We start from the raw sequence: 17,414 nt of genomic DNA on the forward strand, positions 1-17,414 counted from the left end.
GAAATTTGCAAGGGGAAATATATGGGTAATTTATACGATTATCATCCAAAACTACTAATAATATTACGATTTTTTAAAAAGATATATGATAAGACTTTTTAATGATAAAGTAGACAAGCATAGAGGGGTATTTTACACATTTCTTACACCCAAAGAAGCAAAAACTTATCCACAAAGAGCCGTTTGGCTTTTTGCTTATGACTCAAAATAGTTTGCGTCACAAAAAGATCACGTGTTGGTACAATATTTACTAGATCAATGGAATTTGAACTGAGAACTGGGTAATTCGTAAAGGAATCGTTACGTATGTCTTTAGAAATTCCCTAATTGGGTAATGAGACCAAACAATGTAACATGTGAGTCTACTTTTTGCCCAAACCGGGTAATTTCAATCCGGAACACGTATGTTTTGGATCCTCATTCTCTTTTGCTTCTTGACCATTTCACCTTTCTTAGAAAGCTCTACACTCTACTAAACGGCTTATGTCACTATGCCATTAGTGGAATAACAAAAGTTTTAATCAATGAAATTTATCAATGCTCGAGCGCAACTGCTAAGATTTAGCTATGAGCGCGTTGTATATGTGAGGTTAACTTTTATATTTAGTAAATCACCACTGGACTCAAGTTACAAAAAAAGAGAGATCTGCATTAACTTGAATTGCCTGTTTGGCTGTTCAAGCTTAGAAGAGCTAAACGAGATTAGATTTGGATTAAAAATTAAATGCATTGCTATATAAAGCTACAAAATCTTAGACCCACGGAAAGAAATTGATATCTTATGTTATGTACACATACATAGGTATAATCAAATGCATTACTAATTAGGGTCCTAAAGCTATATAGACACAACATAGAAGTTAGGTAGTCTATATAATAACAATGGAAGTTTATCCAATGGATTACGAGTAACAGGAATATGATCGTGTTTGTATGCTCTCTCTCATCCAATATGTACTTTAATTGGAAAGTCGTAACTTAAAATATATTTAATGCCCTTTTAATTAAATTATATGATCGGTTGTGTTTATGCCAACACGTTTTTTTGTCTCAAAGTAACTTTCTTTGGGGAACATTTCTAGACCAATGTTTGTTCATTAAATATTCTCCCTCAGTTACGGCTTAATTCGAGCACGAAATACAAACTACGATGCCTTACTTAGTTCTTTAATATAAGACGCACATGCAAATACTTTCAAATATTTATATATTCCTTCACTGATTTGAAATACGTAGAAATGTCTTTTCAAAAACAGTAATTATAAGTCTTGTGTTGGCTCAAAATATAAATCAGCTCATATGTCTTTTTGGTGTAAATCAGCTCATATGTTGAACTATAGGCTAATAGCTCTACTAGATCACACTCGAGTTAGAGTTCTTTAGTGTCCTGTGAAGCTACCTACGATATATATTGAACAATGATACGCATGAAGTTTAGAACTTGTATTAGCACATAGTTAGAGTGAGTTTGCTCTCTCACGTGTTTGGTTGCGTTACTCTTGAATAAGAATAAGAATTGACCTAATCCATGTTTTGCAAGTAAATAATATTTTCACAGTTTAACTATAAAGGTAGAAGCTATGGACCTTAAAATCTAGAATAAAGCATGCACAGATTTTTATTTCTTCGACCAAAAAACAATTGGGACACAAGCCTCTCCGTCTCGCACGTCGCTCTTACCGGTCAAAGCACAAAATGTCCATGCACACTGAACCAGTGATTATAAAGAATATATGCTTCGTTATATTAAATAAAAACTTGTAAACATCAATTTTGTCAAACATATGTGCAGCTAAATTTTAACAAAAAAAAAAGAAGATGTGTAGATAATTAATCTAGATTATTACATAAATGAATTATCTTACACAGTTTTTTTATTAAATTATTTTCGTGTAGATTAGTTTATACTATACAACTACTCACCAAGAACAACATTTATATGCACACAAATCTACACAACTATCATCTGTGTTTTTAATATTATAGTCTTATACTGAAAAAAAAAACTACGGTGTTAGCTTAAATTTCGTTAAACCTAATAATTTAACGATTTGGTGCTAACTGCTAATTTTTCACAAATATTATTTTCATTTCCTGTTTTCTAATAACCAGTATGTAATTGAAGAAGTAGTTGATTGTTGAAATTTGTTTGTTTAAAAATCCAATAGACACCCTTATATCGTTCTGTAGTGAATTATAAGTATAAATAATCGGTAAACAGCTAAGACTAAATCTTTGGTTCTTTAAAATAGCAATTAAAGATTCTCAATTACTCGATTAAGACACTAATCACACCCTATCTTAATGATCAACTTCAATCACAAAACACAACGTGGACGGTCCAGAAAACACTCACGTGGAGTAAAAATTGATTTATACTTCCCACAAAAATATACTCCACGGTTCTTTGCTAATTTATTTTGCCTCTTTCGAGGTCCAACCTGTCTCTCTGTTTCTTCCTCCATCCAAACTCACTATTAGAGCTTTACGCACATGGTTAGCAACTAAACAAATCTTGTCAAAATTTCCATAAATAGCTTTATGAAACGTGGCATGTCTATTATCTCCACAGACGTCCCTAATGACAGCTAAAAGAGGATACATTTTCTAGATTGCTCTCGGGTTTGGTCCTAGATTCGTGAGGTGTTAGTTTTTAACGTATTATTTTATAAAAAATATTCTCATAATCAGTCTTAATTTATTGTTATGAACTTACTATAAGACTTATGAGAGAATGATACTTTATTGAATGATCAACGTACAATATTTATAAGTACATGACAAAGGAATATACTCAACATATTCTAAGAATATGTACAGCTAAGATAATCTAGATTTGTAGTTATCTTGTAAGTCAAGTATATCCAATATGCTCCCTCAAGACGGACGGCGATTTACAAGTCCGATCTTGATAAACAGAGACTCAAACCGACGACGAGGCAGGGGTTTGGTCAAGGCATCTGCTAACTGATCAGCAGAGCAGACATGTGTGACGCGCAGTGTTTTGGCCTGAACTTGATTGCGAACAAAGTGATAGTCAAGTGCAAGGTGCTTCATCCTGGTGTGAAAGACAGGGTTTGCTGCAAGATAAGTAGCGCCAATGTTGTCACAATATACAGTGGGAGTAGCAGGTATAGGAACACCTATTTCGTTAAGGAGTGAGGTGACCCAGCAAACTTCAGCAGAGGTGTTAGCAACAGACCGGTATTCAGCTTCAGTAGATGATCTGGAGACACTCGTCTGTTTCTTAGCTGACCACGAAATGGGGTGCTGTCCAAGGAATACAATGTAGGCTCCAGTGGAGGTATAGTCATCTCGATTGCCAGCCCAATCAGCATCGGAGAAGGCATGGAGAGACAGTGAGTTGGGACGCTTGAAGACGAGACCAGTTGTTATAGTGCCAGCAAGATACCGAAGAACACGTTTTGCTGCTTCCCAATGCGTCGTTGTGGGTTTGTGCATGAACTGCGAGAGCTTGCTGACCGCAAATGAGATGTCCGGTCGAGTGAGAGAGAGATATTGCAGACCACCAACCACTGTACGATACTCAGTTCCATCAGACAGCTGTGTTCCATCTGTGAGAGTCAGAGACGATGAAGAACACATAGGAGTAGCAGTGGGCTTTGCAGATGTCATATGAGTTCGATGAAGAAGATCAGAGATGTACTTTCGCTGAGAGAGAATAACACCAGAACTGGAGCGGGTGACTTCAATGCCAAGGAAGTAAGAGAGATCTCCAAGGTCCTTTAGGGCAAAGCGATTGGAGAGGAGATCAATGAATGACCGGACTGCAGTTGGAGAGCTTCCTGTGATGATTATGTCATCAACGTACACAAGAAGATACATGGTCACAGATTTATCCTTAAAGAAGAATAAAGAGGCATCAGCAAGTGAGTTGCGAAATCCAGCTTGCAGGAGGAACCGTTTGAGCTCATTGTACCACGAACGCGGGGCTTGCTTGAGGCCATATATTGGTTTCTTGAGTTTGCACACATATTCGGGACGATCCTTGTCAACAAAGCCTGGAGGTTGTTGCATATAAACATCTTCATCGAGAGTTCCCTGGAGAAATGCATTGTTGATGTCAAGTTGTCGCAGCGGCCAATCCCACGTAGTTGCAACACTGATGATGATTCGAATCGTTGGAGCTTTCACAACCGGACTAAAGGTTTCATGAAAGTCAATGCCTGGACGTTGAGTGTAGCCTTTAGCGACGAGGCGAGATTTTCGTTTGTCAATGGTGCCATCAGGGAGGAACTTGGTTCGAAACAGCCACCTGCAGCCAACAACGTTCTGTTCCGACGAGGGTGGAACTAGTTCAAACGTGTCAGTGCGTATGAAGTTGTTGAATTCTGCGCTGACAGAGTCTCGCCATAGAGGGTCCTTTAGTGCTTGAGTCACCGTGTGAGGGTCAAGACTAGCAAGTACTAGATGAGCCGAATATGAGTACTTTGGATTCTGTTTGACGATTTTGTTCTTTGCTCGAGTGACCATTTGATGATTGTTCGTTGGTACTTGTTCCAGCGATGAAGTAGGAGGCTCAGGTTGAGTCGTTGTTGTTGTCATGATTTGATCAGGAGGTGTTGTTGATGTTGTTGCCACACCGTGAGCCGGTGCTGCTGATGTCGTGTTCATCGGCAAAGGATCTGCACACGTGAGCACAGCTGGTGCTGGAGGAGCCGTGAGTGACCTGAAATCATTGACTAGTGGAGTCACTGTCGGAACCCAAGAGGGTTCAGACTCGTCCTGGTGAGCAGAAGATGAGGTTGAACTCGGAAAAGGAAAGTTATTTTCACAAAACTCGACATGTCTTGAGACATAAAGCCGTGAAGTTGGTAAGTGAAGACATAAATAAGCAGATTGAGTTAGAGAATACCCAAGAAAGACACATGGAAGGGAGCGGGGGTCGAGTTTGTGAGATGTGTATGGACGAAGCCACGGGTAGCATAAGCAACCAAACACTCGGAGTTTTGCATAATGCGGTTCCTCTGAAAAAAGCTGAGAGTATGGGGACTTCATAGCAAGTGTTTTTGTTGGCATGCGATTGATGAGGTAAGTTGCTGTGGCAAATGCATATGTCCAGTATGTAGGAGGCATTTTGGCGTGTGTGAGGAGTGCTAGTCCAGTCTCCACTATGTGACGATGACGTCGTTCAGACATGCCATTGTGTTCTGGCGTGTGTGGTGGAGTTGTAAGGTGTGAGATACCATGTGTTGACAGGAAGGAGGCAAGAGCAATGTATTCTCCCCCGTTGTCAGTGTATAGAGTACGGATGCGTTGGTTGAATTGATTTTCCACCAGAGTTTTAAACCGAGTGAAGGTTGCTGCTACCTGTGACTTCAGTTTAAGAGGGAAAAACCACATGTAACGAGTAAAGTGGTCAACAATAAGCAAGTAGTATTTATAGCCATCGACACTTAGGACTGGTGAGGTCCATACGTCTGAGAACAAGACATGTAAAGGATGAGTAGAAGAGATTGTAGTAGTAGAGAAAGGAAGTTTGTGGCTCTTATTCAATAAACACGAATTGCAAGGAGTAGACTCCAAGGCATTACATAAAACCGAAGGTAAAAACGAAGATGTTATTGTTTTAAGAATTGGAAAAGCAGGGTGTCCAAGGCGATGATGCCAATGAGACAAAGATGATTTTGAAACAGAAAAAGCTCCTAGAGTTGAATAAGGCCACTCGTAGCTACCATCCTTAGCCAGTCCCTTCAGCAGGGTTGCTCCCGTGTCCAGTGCCTTCACCTGAAACATAGAAGGGAAAAATTCCACAGAGGTTTGATTATCATTGCAGAACTGATGTACTGAGATCAAGTTCTTATGAATAGACGGCACACAAAGGACATTGTTAAATGTATAGTCTCGAGTAGGAGTGTGAGAGCGAAAAGAACCAGTATGTGTTATTGGAAGTGCAGAGCCGTTGCCAATGACAATGGAATCACTTCCCGTGTATGGGTTGTGAAGTGACAGGTTGTGGAAGTCTGATGTCACGTGGTTTGTTGCTCCACTGTCCATGAGCCAGCCTTCAGGGTTCATCGTGTTGAGACCTGCTTGATGGGCACTGGGACGCCATTGCTGTCCTGAGGAGGGTGCATTCTGAGTTGGTATAACACGGAACATGGGACAGCGTTGAGCACTGTGACCCTGAACGCCACATGCTTGACACTTTCCAAGATAAGGACGAGACTGCCTTGTGTAGTTGCGGTTTTGTTGTTGTTGTTGACCCTGAGATTGTTGCTGTTGCTGATGATGTTGAGGAGTTTGATTGCGCCAGTTGTTGTTGTTGCTTTTGGACCGAGATGCTTGATTTGCCGTGATTGGGAAGGCTGGAGATGATGGTTGAGCACAGAGTATCATCGCTTCCCGATTTACCAGTTTCTCGTGAAGCTCCGTAAAGGAGATGAGATTGTCACGACCATTGGTAGCATCTACTTCAGGTTTGTACTCCTCCGGAAGTCCAGCAAGGACTTGTTCAATGAGATCCTCAGGATCCATTGGCTTGCCTAGTAGCGCGAGTTCATCAGCTTTTGTTTTCATAGTGCGTAGATATTCACTGATGGTTGTGGAACCCTTAGTGCAGCTTTTGATCTGGAACTTCAGCTGTCGTATGTGACCCCTGGTTGGAGTACCAAACGCACTAGCAAGCGTGCTCCATACCTCATGTGTGGTAGTGGCACTGGCAACAAGAGGTTGGATTGGGAGGGAGAGCGCACCTAGGACCGCACTGTAGAGTAAGCGATCCTGTCTCCTCCATGTGATATATGCAGGGTTTGGTTCTGTTGCACCATCTGTTTCAATAGTTGGCGTAGGGATGGAGTCATGTGCAACGAGAAAGGTGTGAAGTTCATGACCTTCGAGTAAAGCATGGATCTGCTTGCTCCACATGAGATAGTTTGTGTTGGTGAGTTTGGTGATGTTGCCCATGTTCACCGAGAGAAGTGAGTTGTTAGGATCACTTGAGTTGTAAACCGCGGTGCGTTCAGCAGTGGCGGCGCTGGATTCAGACGACATTTTTGAAAAGAAAAAGAAAGGTTTTGAGAGATCAAAGCTCTGATACCATATAAGACTTATGAGAGAATGATACTTTATTGAATGATCAACGTACAATATTTATAAGTACATGACAAAGGAATATACTCAACATATTCTAAGAATATGTACAGCTAAGATAATCTAGATTTGTAGTTATCTTGTAAGTCAAGTATATCCAATACTTACAGCATTCTTTCTATATTCGCTATTGCAGCTTTAAATGTTATCTTGTAGAATTTTCGTGGTGGTCCAAGGTAATACATGGCACGACATGAAGCATGGTGTTAGTAAACTAATTAAGCTTATCAAAACACTAATAGTAGTTTATTGGTTAGCAAAACCAATCAGGTAAGATCTAGCTTTTAATAGCTACCATAAACAGTTAAATACAAACGTTTAATCAATTCAACATTTTGAATGTATCTTTAGCGTCGACCAGTAGAGTTTGGATATGGAATTACTTTAACCAATAGCTGAAATTTGACTTTCAGGGTGTATTAACTATTCTCCTCATTAACAACTTTATTTCTTTCTATTTACAAAATGTACCACTACGATTGATAATTTCATGCGACTCCTTTTTGAGATAGTATAGGTAGGATGATATTAGGTTAATTTGATTACGTTAGTTAAATAATACGCTTTCAAATACGTCAAAAGACATTCGGATTAGCCACTAAGAAAGCAGTCATAATAACAATTATAATTGCAATACTGTTAGCTATGTGTAGCTATATTATATATACTCTTTCTATTTCTAAAAGATAAAAAAGTTGTTTTAATAGATACATTTAAAAAAATTATATATACTTTTATTAGTTAATATTACAATTATTTTAAAATTATAGAAAATATCTCATTCCAAAATTTTAATTTTACGCCTGTACATGGAATTTATTAATGGTTGATTATGTAGTTTTCATGCTTTTTCAGTTCAGATTAAAGATTAAAGAGAAACAATTCAAACTAATACAAATCGAAAATAGATGAAAGTCTTTATGAAAAATGCAACAGAAGTGGGATACCATACTACTTACCTACTTGTTCTATCCTAGAAATTTATATAGTTATACTTTCAATCTAGCTCCATGATTATTATAAGGCATCAACAACAATAATTGTTACCATAGTATTGAGCAAGAGAGGGGAGTCTAGGCTCCATTCATCGCTGTGACAGGAAGGAACTTATATGCATACTTATTCCTTTCTTTTGTCTCCATCAAGTTTGCTGTGGTGTATTTGTTTCCAGCACTTTTCTTATTGTTTTCTTTTGTTTCGGGCAATGTCCCAAACTCTATAGCTTGGTCCGTTTGGCCCTATCAACTAATGAAGAACTTTTCAGTGTTAAAAAAAAAGTATTGATTTGACTTATCATTTACAAAATAAATTCTGTTGCCATTGACAAACCGCAACATAGACGGTTGTAGAGCTATTTTCTTTCGTTTGACGAATTTGTTAGTCTCAATCGATTTTTTTCTCTTTTTTCGATCTTTTCCACTGGAGTATTTCAATGTCTTTTTAAACTATTTGAAACTTTTTCGAGCTATGGTTTCAAGGATTCAAATGAAGATTGTCTGTGGATTTTTCTACTTAGATCTAGTCTCTTCTTTTAACACTTTTATCCTAAGGGCATCTCCAAACCTACTCCATTTTTGACTCCAAACTCAATAAAGGAGTAAAATCTTCTCCAACTCCACTCCATATTCAACTCCAAAATGGAGTAATAGCTAGGGTTACTCCATTTATGGAGTAATCTTACCCATTACTCCATTTTGGAGTTGAACTTTTTATATTTATGAAATAGTCCTTTTGATTTTTAATGTTTTTATTTCATACTTAAAATAATATAATAATATAAAAAATATAATACTCCACAAAAGATTACTACTTTATAGTTTACAGAAAATATGCATAAACTCATAAAAGTCAAAACTAAGAACAAAAAATATAAAATAAATATAATATAATATAAATAAGTAATTTAATAATTAATTCGGTAAATTGTTTTCGAAATTACCAAAAGCGGTGAAGTATTATTCAAACGGAATAGATGAGTTTTTTAATCTTGTGGGTCAAAATTTTGATTGATAACATTTGTACTTGTTGAACTTGATATATGCACAAACAAACAATAGGATCCAATACATAACTCAAATTACAAAACAAAACTTTATTTTTTCTTTATGTTCTTTTAATGCATAAAAATATTTTTGAATTAGAAAAATTGCATATGATAAAATATGCACGAATTGAAATTGGAAGATAATCTCTAGTTGTATTTTTAATGATAAATATTTAATTTAAATAAAATATATTATTATAGAAATTTTGTAAACATAAAATAGTTGGGTTAATTGTTAATTTTTATAAGTTGAAGGTACTAATAACAATTATTAACTAAATGAAAAAAGAATCTTTTTGTTTGGAGTAAAAAATGGAATAATACATTGGAGTAAAATCCAACTCTATTTTGGAGTTACACCATTTTGGAGTAAAATTTGGAGTAATACATTGGAGATGCTCTAAGTTCTATTGTTTTCATGTTATTGTTCATCTTATATATATCCGGTTGTAGTCGTCTAAGCGTCTTGGCATTGAGTTAATGAAATTTGTGGTAGAAAAAAAGAAAATATATAAACTCAATATGAATTTAACCCATGCTTATATTGTAAATCACAAACTGGACAATAAATATAAAGCCCAATAACTGGTCATACTCATTACCTAAGCTTCTGATATATATCATAAACGGGCTGATAAATATAAAGCCCAATTGTAAATATATTGACCCGTAAGGCAATACCGTGGACCTGACTTTGATTCTGTGTGCCTGTTAAATCTTCACTTAACCCCCATCTTTTAATTGCGATCACTATTTAGAGTGTTTGATTAGTTTTGTTTTTGTTTTTATTTTTATATTTTAAAAATTAAATCGATTTTATCGTTGACTGAAGCTTGGGGGAGATTATCACGATGGGGAAAGGAGGCGGATGCGTTCCCAGCAAGAAGAAGAAGCCGTCCTCTCTCGCCGCCACCACCACCACCGGCGATGGAATCGACGACGACGGCGCCGCCAATGCTCCGATCCCAATCGAGGACGATCAGACGACGAACACCGCCGGAACAACGACCCCATCGATCACGGCGAGGACGATCGCTCCGCCGCTCAAGATCTTCGTCGTGTTCTACTCGATGTACGGACACGTGGAGAGCTTAGCTAAGAGGATGAAGAAGGGAGCGGACGGCGTGGAAGGGGTGGAGGCGAGGCTGTACAGAGTGCCGGAGACGCTTTCTCAGGAGGTCGTCGAGCAGATGAAGGCGCCGGCGAAGGATACGGAGATCCCGGAGATAACGGCGGCGGAGCTGGCGGAGGCTGATGGGTTTCTGTTCGGGTTTCCGACGAGGTACGGGTGTATGGCGGCGCAGATGAAGGCGTTCTTTGACTCGACGGGGCAGCTGTGGAAGGAGCAGACGCTCGCCGGGAAGCCGGCTGGGTTCTTTGTGAGTACGGGGACTCAGGGAGGTGGACAAGAGACCACTGCGTAAGCTAACTCTGTTGTTTCCTTTTATGTCTGAAAGTAAAGTAGTTGACTTTGGAGTACAAGTGTTTAGTTCTTGTCATCAAAGTGTTTTGTCTTTTGATTGAGGCATTGTCTGAAATAAATGAGCAAGTACTTAAAAGACATGAACTTTATGTTTTACCTGAAAAGTTTGTTGTGTTCAGGACAATTGAATTTATATAGTCTATGTTGGTAGGATAGGACTGTAAAAATGAAAAACCTTTATTAGATTTGATTCTGTAAAATGAACTTTATATGAATTGATCCAAATTTGTCATCACCATAGTTGCTAAATTTCTAGACATTTGCCTCCTGTAAATTGCATATCTTGCAATAGATTCTTCAATGCTTTTTTCATTATTTTTACTCATAGTGTGGAATCTCTTCTCTTCATCTGATTTAGTTTCAGATTCTATGGAATCTATTCCCTTCTTCTTCTTCTTCTTTTTGTAACTAGGCTTCTGTGGTAGTTTGGTTCCTTTACACAAAATATCTTTGCAATTTAGTCTTGTACTGATAATCTAACAAGGTAATATAGAGAAGCATAACAATGTGGGATCTTAAGAGCTAAAGAAAAACAATGTGAGGTCTTAACATCACATGGCTTTTGTCAGATCTTAACAAGTGTACAACTAGGAGGTGTTTAATTCTGCTATTTTTAGTGTCAGTCTCTGAAACATATGCTGTGTTTGTTTTGCAGATGGACAGCAATAACACAGCTGGTGCACCACGGGATGCTATTCGTCCCCATAGGCTACACATTTGGAGCAGGAATGTTCAAGATGGACTCGATCCGTGGAGGCTCACCTTATGGAGCGGGTGTGTTCGCTGGTGATGGCTCAAGAGAAGCTACGGAGACAGAGTTGGCTCTTGCTGAACATCAAGGAAACTACATGGCTGCAATTGTCAAGAGACTTGCACAACCTTGAGAAGAAATACAAAAAACAACTTTGGTGGCTTCTTTATTTTCTTGTTTTATTTAATTCTATCCATTTTTTTCTGAGTGTTTTTGAGTTTTGCCATTCTCGGAAGAACATTGAACCTATCATAAGGTTCTTACGTTAATGGCCGTGTGTACATGCTTCTTATTTTTTTTACAATTCTCTCTTTGATTGTTCTCCTCCACAAATGTGAATTCCTGTCAAAAATAAAAAAAGGTTTATTGTGTGTTCTTTTATTTGAGCTTAATCAGTCCCAGCATTAGTTTCTTCACTTCTCTAACTGTTAAACGAAAAAATATTGCAAGACATTACACAGATTAGTTTCCTTAATTAGTTTCCAATAAGAAATCCACAAAATAAAAGGCTCATGTTTCTGATTATCAGTTCTTGAACCTTGTCTATATCTTCCTGACCACCAAAATTGCTTTAAATAAAAATGACTGGTCATTAACGTGTCACATGACTATGAACAATGTTTCGATCGTAACTCACCACCAAAGCAACAAGAAAAAAAAGAAGAAGCAACTCAGTCTCACGTGGACCCGAAGTAGGTCGTGTTACAGTTGCCTCATCAAATGGGCAATGAAAACATTGTCTTGTATCGTGAGAGTTACGACATATGGTATTTAATTTACAACACGCGATAACTTAATATAAAAGAAAGAAAACAAGTGCAAATTGGTGAAGAGAAGTAGTTGCTTTAGGTCCCAGCAAAAAGAAAAAGAGAAAGCACATGGTAGCAGGGGTCCATTATCCTCTCCTGTCCGTTCGTGGAGGTTTCCTTTCATTCAATAAACTTCTTTGCACCGAACTTAACACATACCACAAAGTCCACAATAAACTCTAAACTAATAACAATAGCTAAATAAAAGAAAAAAAAAATCTGAATATTATCATATCTTCAAAACACCTTGTATTATCAAAAACCCATTCATACATTACATCTCCAATAACATTATGATCACAAAAGAAAACATTTAAAGCATAAATGGAGAATGGTAACGGTATCTAAAATGTTCGACCCTTGCTTTGACCTTCCTTGGCCATGCCAGATCCTGTACAATGCCCAAGATTTTGTCTCTCACCACCAACTTTCAAACTGATGTTCATCGTGTTTTAGTGCCACCGAGAGTTAGCTCAAGATCTTCTACGGCAACTTCATGAATCATTTCACCTTCCCATGGCTTAACAGTTCCATTCTCAAACACAAACTCTGAACCGTTAATATTCATTCCTGACATCCCCCAGTCTGATCTCTTCATGTCAATAACCATAGATGTTTGCTTCACTAGATTAAACGTTGGTGAGCTAGGAGCTGTAGATTGAAAATTAATCCACCTTCCTGAATCCTCGAACGAACTCTCCTCGGACTCGTCACACTCCGGTATAGTAGGCGGTGTCTGGTGACCAGCACGGCGTGTAGGGCTAGATGGAGCTGAGATAGCGAAAAGAAGCGGATGTCTCGGTAACTGTTGCGTCATGAGTTTCCTCTTCGAACCACGAGAAGTAGGAGAGGACAGAGGCGGAGTTACAGGAGCACTGTTTGATGTTCTAAGAGGAGGAAGGTTTGCTGGAATGGAAGAAGCGATGTTGTGTAGGAAAGGGAGTAGAAGGTACGAGGAAGGGTTACCGTCGTAACGAGATGGGCTAGGGAAGGAAGATGAGACGGGACTTCCATGGTAAGAAGGTGCAGGGCTTGGGAAAGCAGATGATTGTGGACTTGCTTGGATTGAAGAGTTTGTGCTGAATGTTGTCGGAGTTCCTAACATGTCTGAAGCTATTGGCTTAGACCCCTGTCACACAATTCAAGAATCAGTCACCATATTTCAAGAAGCAAAACAGATCATTATTCTAAAAATCATCTAGACGGTACTTAGATGTCCGCATATGCAGCTCAGACCTAAACGAAATAATTTTTTGACTTAATTTTGGAGTCCGCCTAATCAATAATCTCATGTAACATGTCTAACTACAGCCTATCGATTTTTTGAACATTGAAACATATATTTAAATTCTTGGCATCAACAATATGTAATTACAACGAATGCAAGATTAAGTTACTAAGATTTGAAGTTAGATCGGTAATGAATCATTTTGAGATTCTTCTTCTCATCTAAAAGTATTTTAGGTTAATTAATTATTAGAAGAAAGATCAGTACCTTGCGATAAGTGGTGCCATCGTCTTCGACGATCCAACCAGCTTCGAGACAAAGAGCTTTAAGAACCTCGTTGTTATCGCAGTGCTTAGGAAGCTTGTAGTTACCTTGTCCCCTGAGACCAGAGTAAATCTTTGCCGTGATGGCTCTTCTTCTCCTCTCTCTCCTCTTATTGTTCTCCCTCTCCTTCCACGTTGGAGTTCGTCCAGACGATGATCCTCCTCCTCCTCCTCCTCCTGCCGCCATTGAAAAAGCTCTGATCTCTCTGGATCTCTTTCTGTCTTTGTCAGTCTGGCGCACGAGGGAGAGAGCGTTTCTTTTAGTTATTACGGTGACTCTCAAGCCTATTGGCTACAACATTTCTTCATCGTGTCTGAATATAAACTTGTTTGTCTCCGCACGTGCGATCCGCTTGTCCGCTTTGCAAGTCATCTTACACGTGTCGGATTAATGTAACGCACGAGCTGTGGTCCCCTCGTTGTTTCCCCTTCACTATTCAATGAATTGGTATCTTGTTTTTTTCTTTTGCGATTTAATGGTTTTTACAGAAACTTTTTTTTTAACTGAATTGAAACTTTTTTTCGGCACAGAAAGCATTGTAAACATAATTGAAAATAGATTTGCATCTCTTTTTCATATTTTAAAAAGAGTTATTAACACTGCAGGGTATTTTTATGTTTTTATTTACATTGGAAGGCAGTTAATGCTATTAGGGTAGTTTTTCATGTGAAAAGTCATTATTTACCCTTGAAAAAAGTAACTCCCCCTTAACTATTGAGTTTGGCGCTGGTTTGAAATTCGAAATTAAAGTAGGGCCCACATCCTTTTACCCTAGTTTTATTGTGTAGTTTATTTCTATTGGTTGTTATTTCACGGGAATATATTTGTACCGAGGAGAGAGAGAAATTGAAAACGCAGTGTTGCCGGAGAAGATGGATACCGACGACGGCAGAGGCGGACCCGATAAACACCGTAGAAGTGCGAGGAAGACGAAGGCCACAGTAGACGACGATGGCGGGAGCAAATTACGTCGGAGAAACTCAAGGAAGACGACGAACTTGATGGCGACGGAAGCCAACAAACGGCCTATTGCTGCCCAGAAACAAGCCACGGAGGGTAAGCAAGTAAAAGTGTGGTGTTTTCTTTTTTGGATCGGTGGATTCAAGTAAAAGTGTGGTGTTTTCTTTTTCAATGAAACTGTTAATTTCCTTTTGTATAACCTTCTCAATCGCATGTATGGATTCAAGAGAATGTTTTGTTATTTTTTAGGAATTGAAGGACATGTAACTTAGTACTAAAGCTGTACACATACGGTTTCCTAATAAACATGACGATTTACAATCAATCAGGAGTGAATTTAGTCAGTGTGCATGTGTACCAGTAGTTGAGTAGTCTGCAAGAGTAAATTTAGTCGGTGTACATGTGCATGTGAGCCGGGGCCAGCGATATGTGAGACAACAGGTGTTGTCGAATTCAGTTGGTGTACATGTGTACGTACAGATGGTGTGGCTTTGTGTGCTTAATAAAACAGCTTAAATCCCCCGAACGTGTACGTGTGTATGAGGCATGAAAGGCTGTACATGCCGAAGAAGTAGCTTCCTTGCGTTTGGTTGACATTTATAGTTGTACACGCACGTAGCAGTACGTGATGGTGGTGTACACGATTTATAGTGGTACACGCAAAAGACTTCGTAACTACTTGTTAGTAAGTTGTACGAGTAGATGTGTACGAGTAAATTGGTAGTCTTGACAGGTGAATACAGTAGGTGTCCATGTGCATGGGGACATTTCTCCTTGATATTTGAGACAATAGACGGAGAGTCCGGTCTGTACATGTGTATGAGGAGTTGAATGACCCTGACTGTACACGAGAGAGTAGTATCCTTGCGTTTGGAAATGATCTCGGAGGAGTACATGACATTTTTTAAGAAGTGTGAAAGTAGATGGGATATTGGGGAAATGAGAAACTTAATTTGTGTACATGATTTATATGTGTACATGTGTACATGGGACTGATCTCGGAATAGATGTACATGTGCACATACGTGTTAGTTAGATGTACATGACATACGAGTAGATGTGTACGAGTAGATTGGTAGTCTTGACAGGTGAATACAGTAGGTGTCCATGTGCATGGGGACAATTCCCCTTGATATTTGAGACAGTAGACGGAGAGTACGGTCTGTACACGTATACGAGGGGTTCAATGACCCTGGCTGTACACGAGAGAGTAGTATCCTTGCGAGTAGTATCCTTGCGTTTGGGAATGATCTCGGAGGAGTACATGACATTTTTTAAGAAGTGTGAAAGTAGATGGGATATTGGGGGAATGAGGAACTTAATTTGTGTACATGATTTATATGTGTACATGTGTACATGAGACTGATCTCCGAATAGATGTACATGTGCACATACGTGTTAGTTAGAAGGTGGAGATCTTTTCATGGGGGTTGTGTGTACGAAGTTTAAAGGTAGTAGAGTGAAAGATAATTAAAATGTGTTGCTTGGAGATAATAGAATTAAAGCAATCAAGCATCTTCCAAACAGCTAGCATAAGTTGCAATCCAAAAAGAAACAAAAGAGCTGTTGATGGGTGAAGAGTTGTTGATTTGAGGAGTCAAAAAGAGACAAAAGCAGTTACAATCCAAAAGAGACAAAAGTGGTCGGCCATGGAGAACGGTGGATGAATAGGGTTTCAGCTTTGGGAATGTGACAGCAAAATGGAAAACTTAGAAAGAAGGAAGATGAGATTGACTTTTGCATCAACATGCAATATTGGCCATAGATGAACAAATGAGAAAAATAAATCCAAGGACTGAAAAAAGAAACAGATATCAGTTTTGTCAATAAAAAACATATTAAATCTGGGCCGTCTATGGAGTTTAGATCAACGACTGAGAACATCTCCCGCTAAAAACAAAATTTAGTTAGCAAGTGAGTTAGTTAAGATATAACTAGTTAGTTAGGCAAAAATGAAGCTGTTACTCGAAACTGTGTGAGGAACATAAACTGTTTTTTATGATATAAAAAAGACAAAACTGTCTTATGATATAAAAATATGACGACATGATTGCATAATGTCATATCATGAGTTTGCAACGCATCGATACAACTCACAAGATTTCCACATAAATTTCTTTTTACAAATAAATATAGAGTTATTAACACTGCAGGGCAGTTTGTGAGTTTCTTTTACACATCAGGACAGTTATTGCTACTGGGACACTTTATGGTGTGAAAAGTCATGTTTTACCCTTGTAAAAGGTAACTGGCTTTTTATCTGGTTTGGATCGTAGCTTTTCAAAATTTTTATGGTTACCATTTCAAAATTCAAAAAACATGGTGGGGCCTAGAAAGAGATAAGACTAATTTTTCTACCGAAAAAGGTGAGTAATATTCTTTTCATTTCTTTTACCGAGGGAGGTTTTGAAAAAGTGAAAAGGCGACGGAAACAAGATTTGCGACGGAGGAGATGTCGGTACGACGGAACAAGCGTGGGAAAGATAACGCCGAAGGTTAGTTTACTCCGCGATTTGCTTGTACTTTTTTTTATTACTGGGATTATGGTATTAACCCAAGGGGGGTTGTGGCTGCGTAAATTTTTGCAACGCAGCGGTGGGGGAGGTTGAGGATGTTCGGGAAAAGTTTTCAGAAAGATTGTTTGCTACCGACCGATTCTCAAGCGAGAGGGTGAATATGTATTCCACCGTAGATAGACTATT

At 38.5% G+C, this 17,414-nt stretch overlaps 2 protein-coding genes across 2 annotated transcripts; one reads left to right on the forward strand and one right to left on the reverse strand.

Annotated features, from left to right (window-relative positions):
- Window positions 1-9,873: 9,873 nt before the first annotated feature.
- On the forward strand, window positions 9,874-11,767 carry LOC111215672 (probable NAD(P)H dehydrogenase (quinone) FQR1-like 2). The gene is made up of 2 exons (XM_022719594.2): window positions 9,874-10,577; window positions 11,296-11,767. The coding sequence occupies exons 1-2, from the start codon at window positions 10,009-10,011 to the stop codon at window positions 11,522-11,524; spliced, it is 798 nt and encodes a 265-aa protein (XP_022575315.2). The 5' UTR covers window positions 9,874-10,008; the 3' UTR covers window positions 11,525-11,767.
- A 667-nt stretch (window positions 11,768-12,434) lies between these two features.
- Window positions 12,435-14,051, reverse strand: LOC111215671 (BES1/BZR1 homolog protein 2-like). Its single transcript, XM_022719593.2, has 2 exons — window positions 13,696-14,051; window positions 12,435-13,329 (listed from the first exon to the last, which is right to left on the reverse strand). The coding sequence occupies exons 1-2, from the start codon at window positions 13,936-13,938 to the stop codon at window positions 12,643-12,645; spliced, it is 930 nt and encodes a 309-aa protein (XP_022575314.1). The 5' UTR covers window positions 13,939-14,051; the 3' UTR covers window positions 12,435-12,642.
- Window positions 14,052-17,414: the final 3,363 nt, after the last annotated feature.

Source organism: Brassica napus, chromosome A3 (genome assembly GCF_020379485.1).
Source record: "Brassica napus cultivar Da-Ae chromosome A3, Da-Ae, whole genome shotgun sequence".
Lineage (NCBI taxonomy): Eukaryota > Viridiplantae > Streptophyta > Magnoliopsida > Brassicales > Brassicaceae > Brassica > Brassica napus.

What these genes read in the sequence shown, in the direction of transcription:
- LOC111215671 (XM_022719593.2), bottom strand. Translation starts at nt 13,938, where the DNA reads ATGGCGGCAGGAGGAGGAGGAGGAGGAGGATCATCGTCTGGACGAACT. An exon ending in ATGGCACCACTTATCGCAAG is followed by an intron (nt 13,330 to 13,695) that starts GTACTGATCTTT and finishes ATTGTGTGACAG; the next exon opens with GGGTCTAAGCCAATAGCTTC.
- LOC111215672 (XM_022719594.2), top strand. Translation starts at nt 10,009, where the DNA reads ATGGGGAAAGGAGGCGGATGCGTTCCCAGCAAGAAGAAGAAGCCGTCC. An exon ending in GGTGGACAAGAGACCACTGC is followed by an intron (nt 10,578 to 11,295) that starts GTAAGCTAACTC and finishes TTTGTTTTGCAG; the next exon opens with ATGGACAGCAATAACACAGC.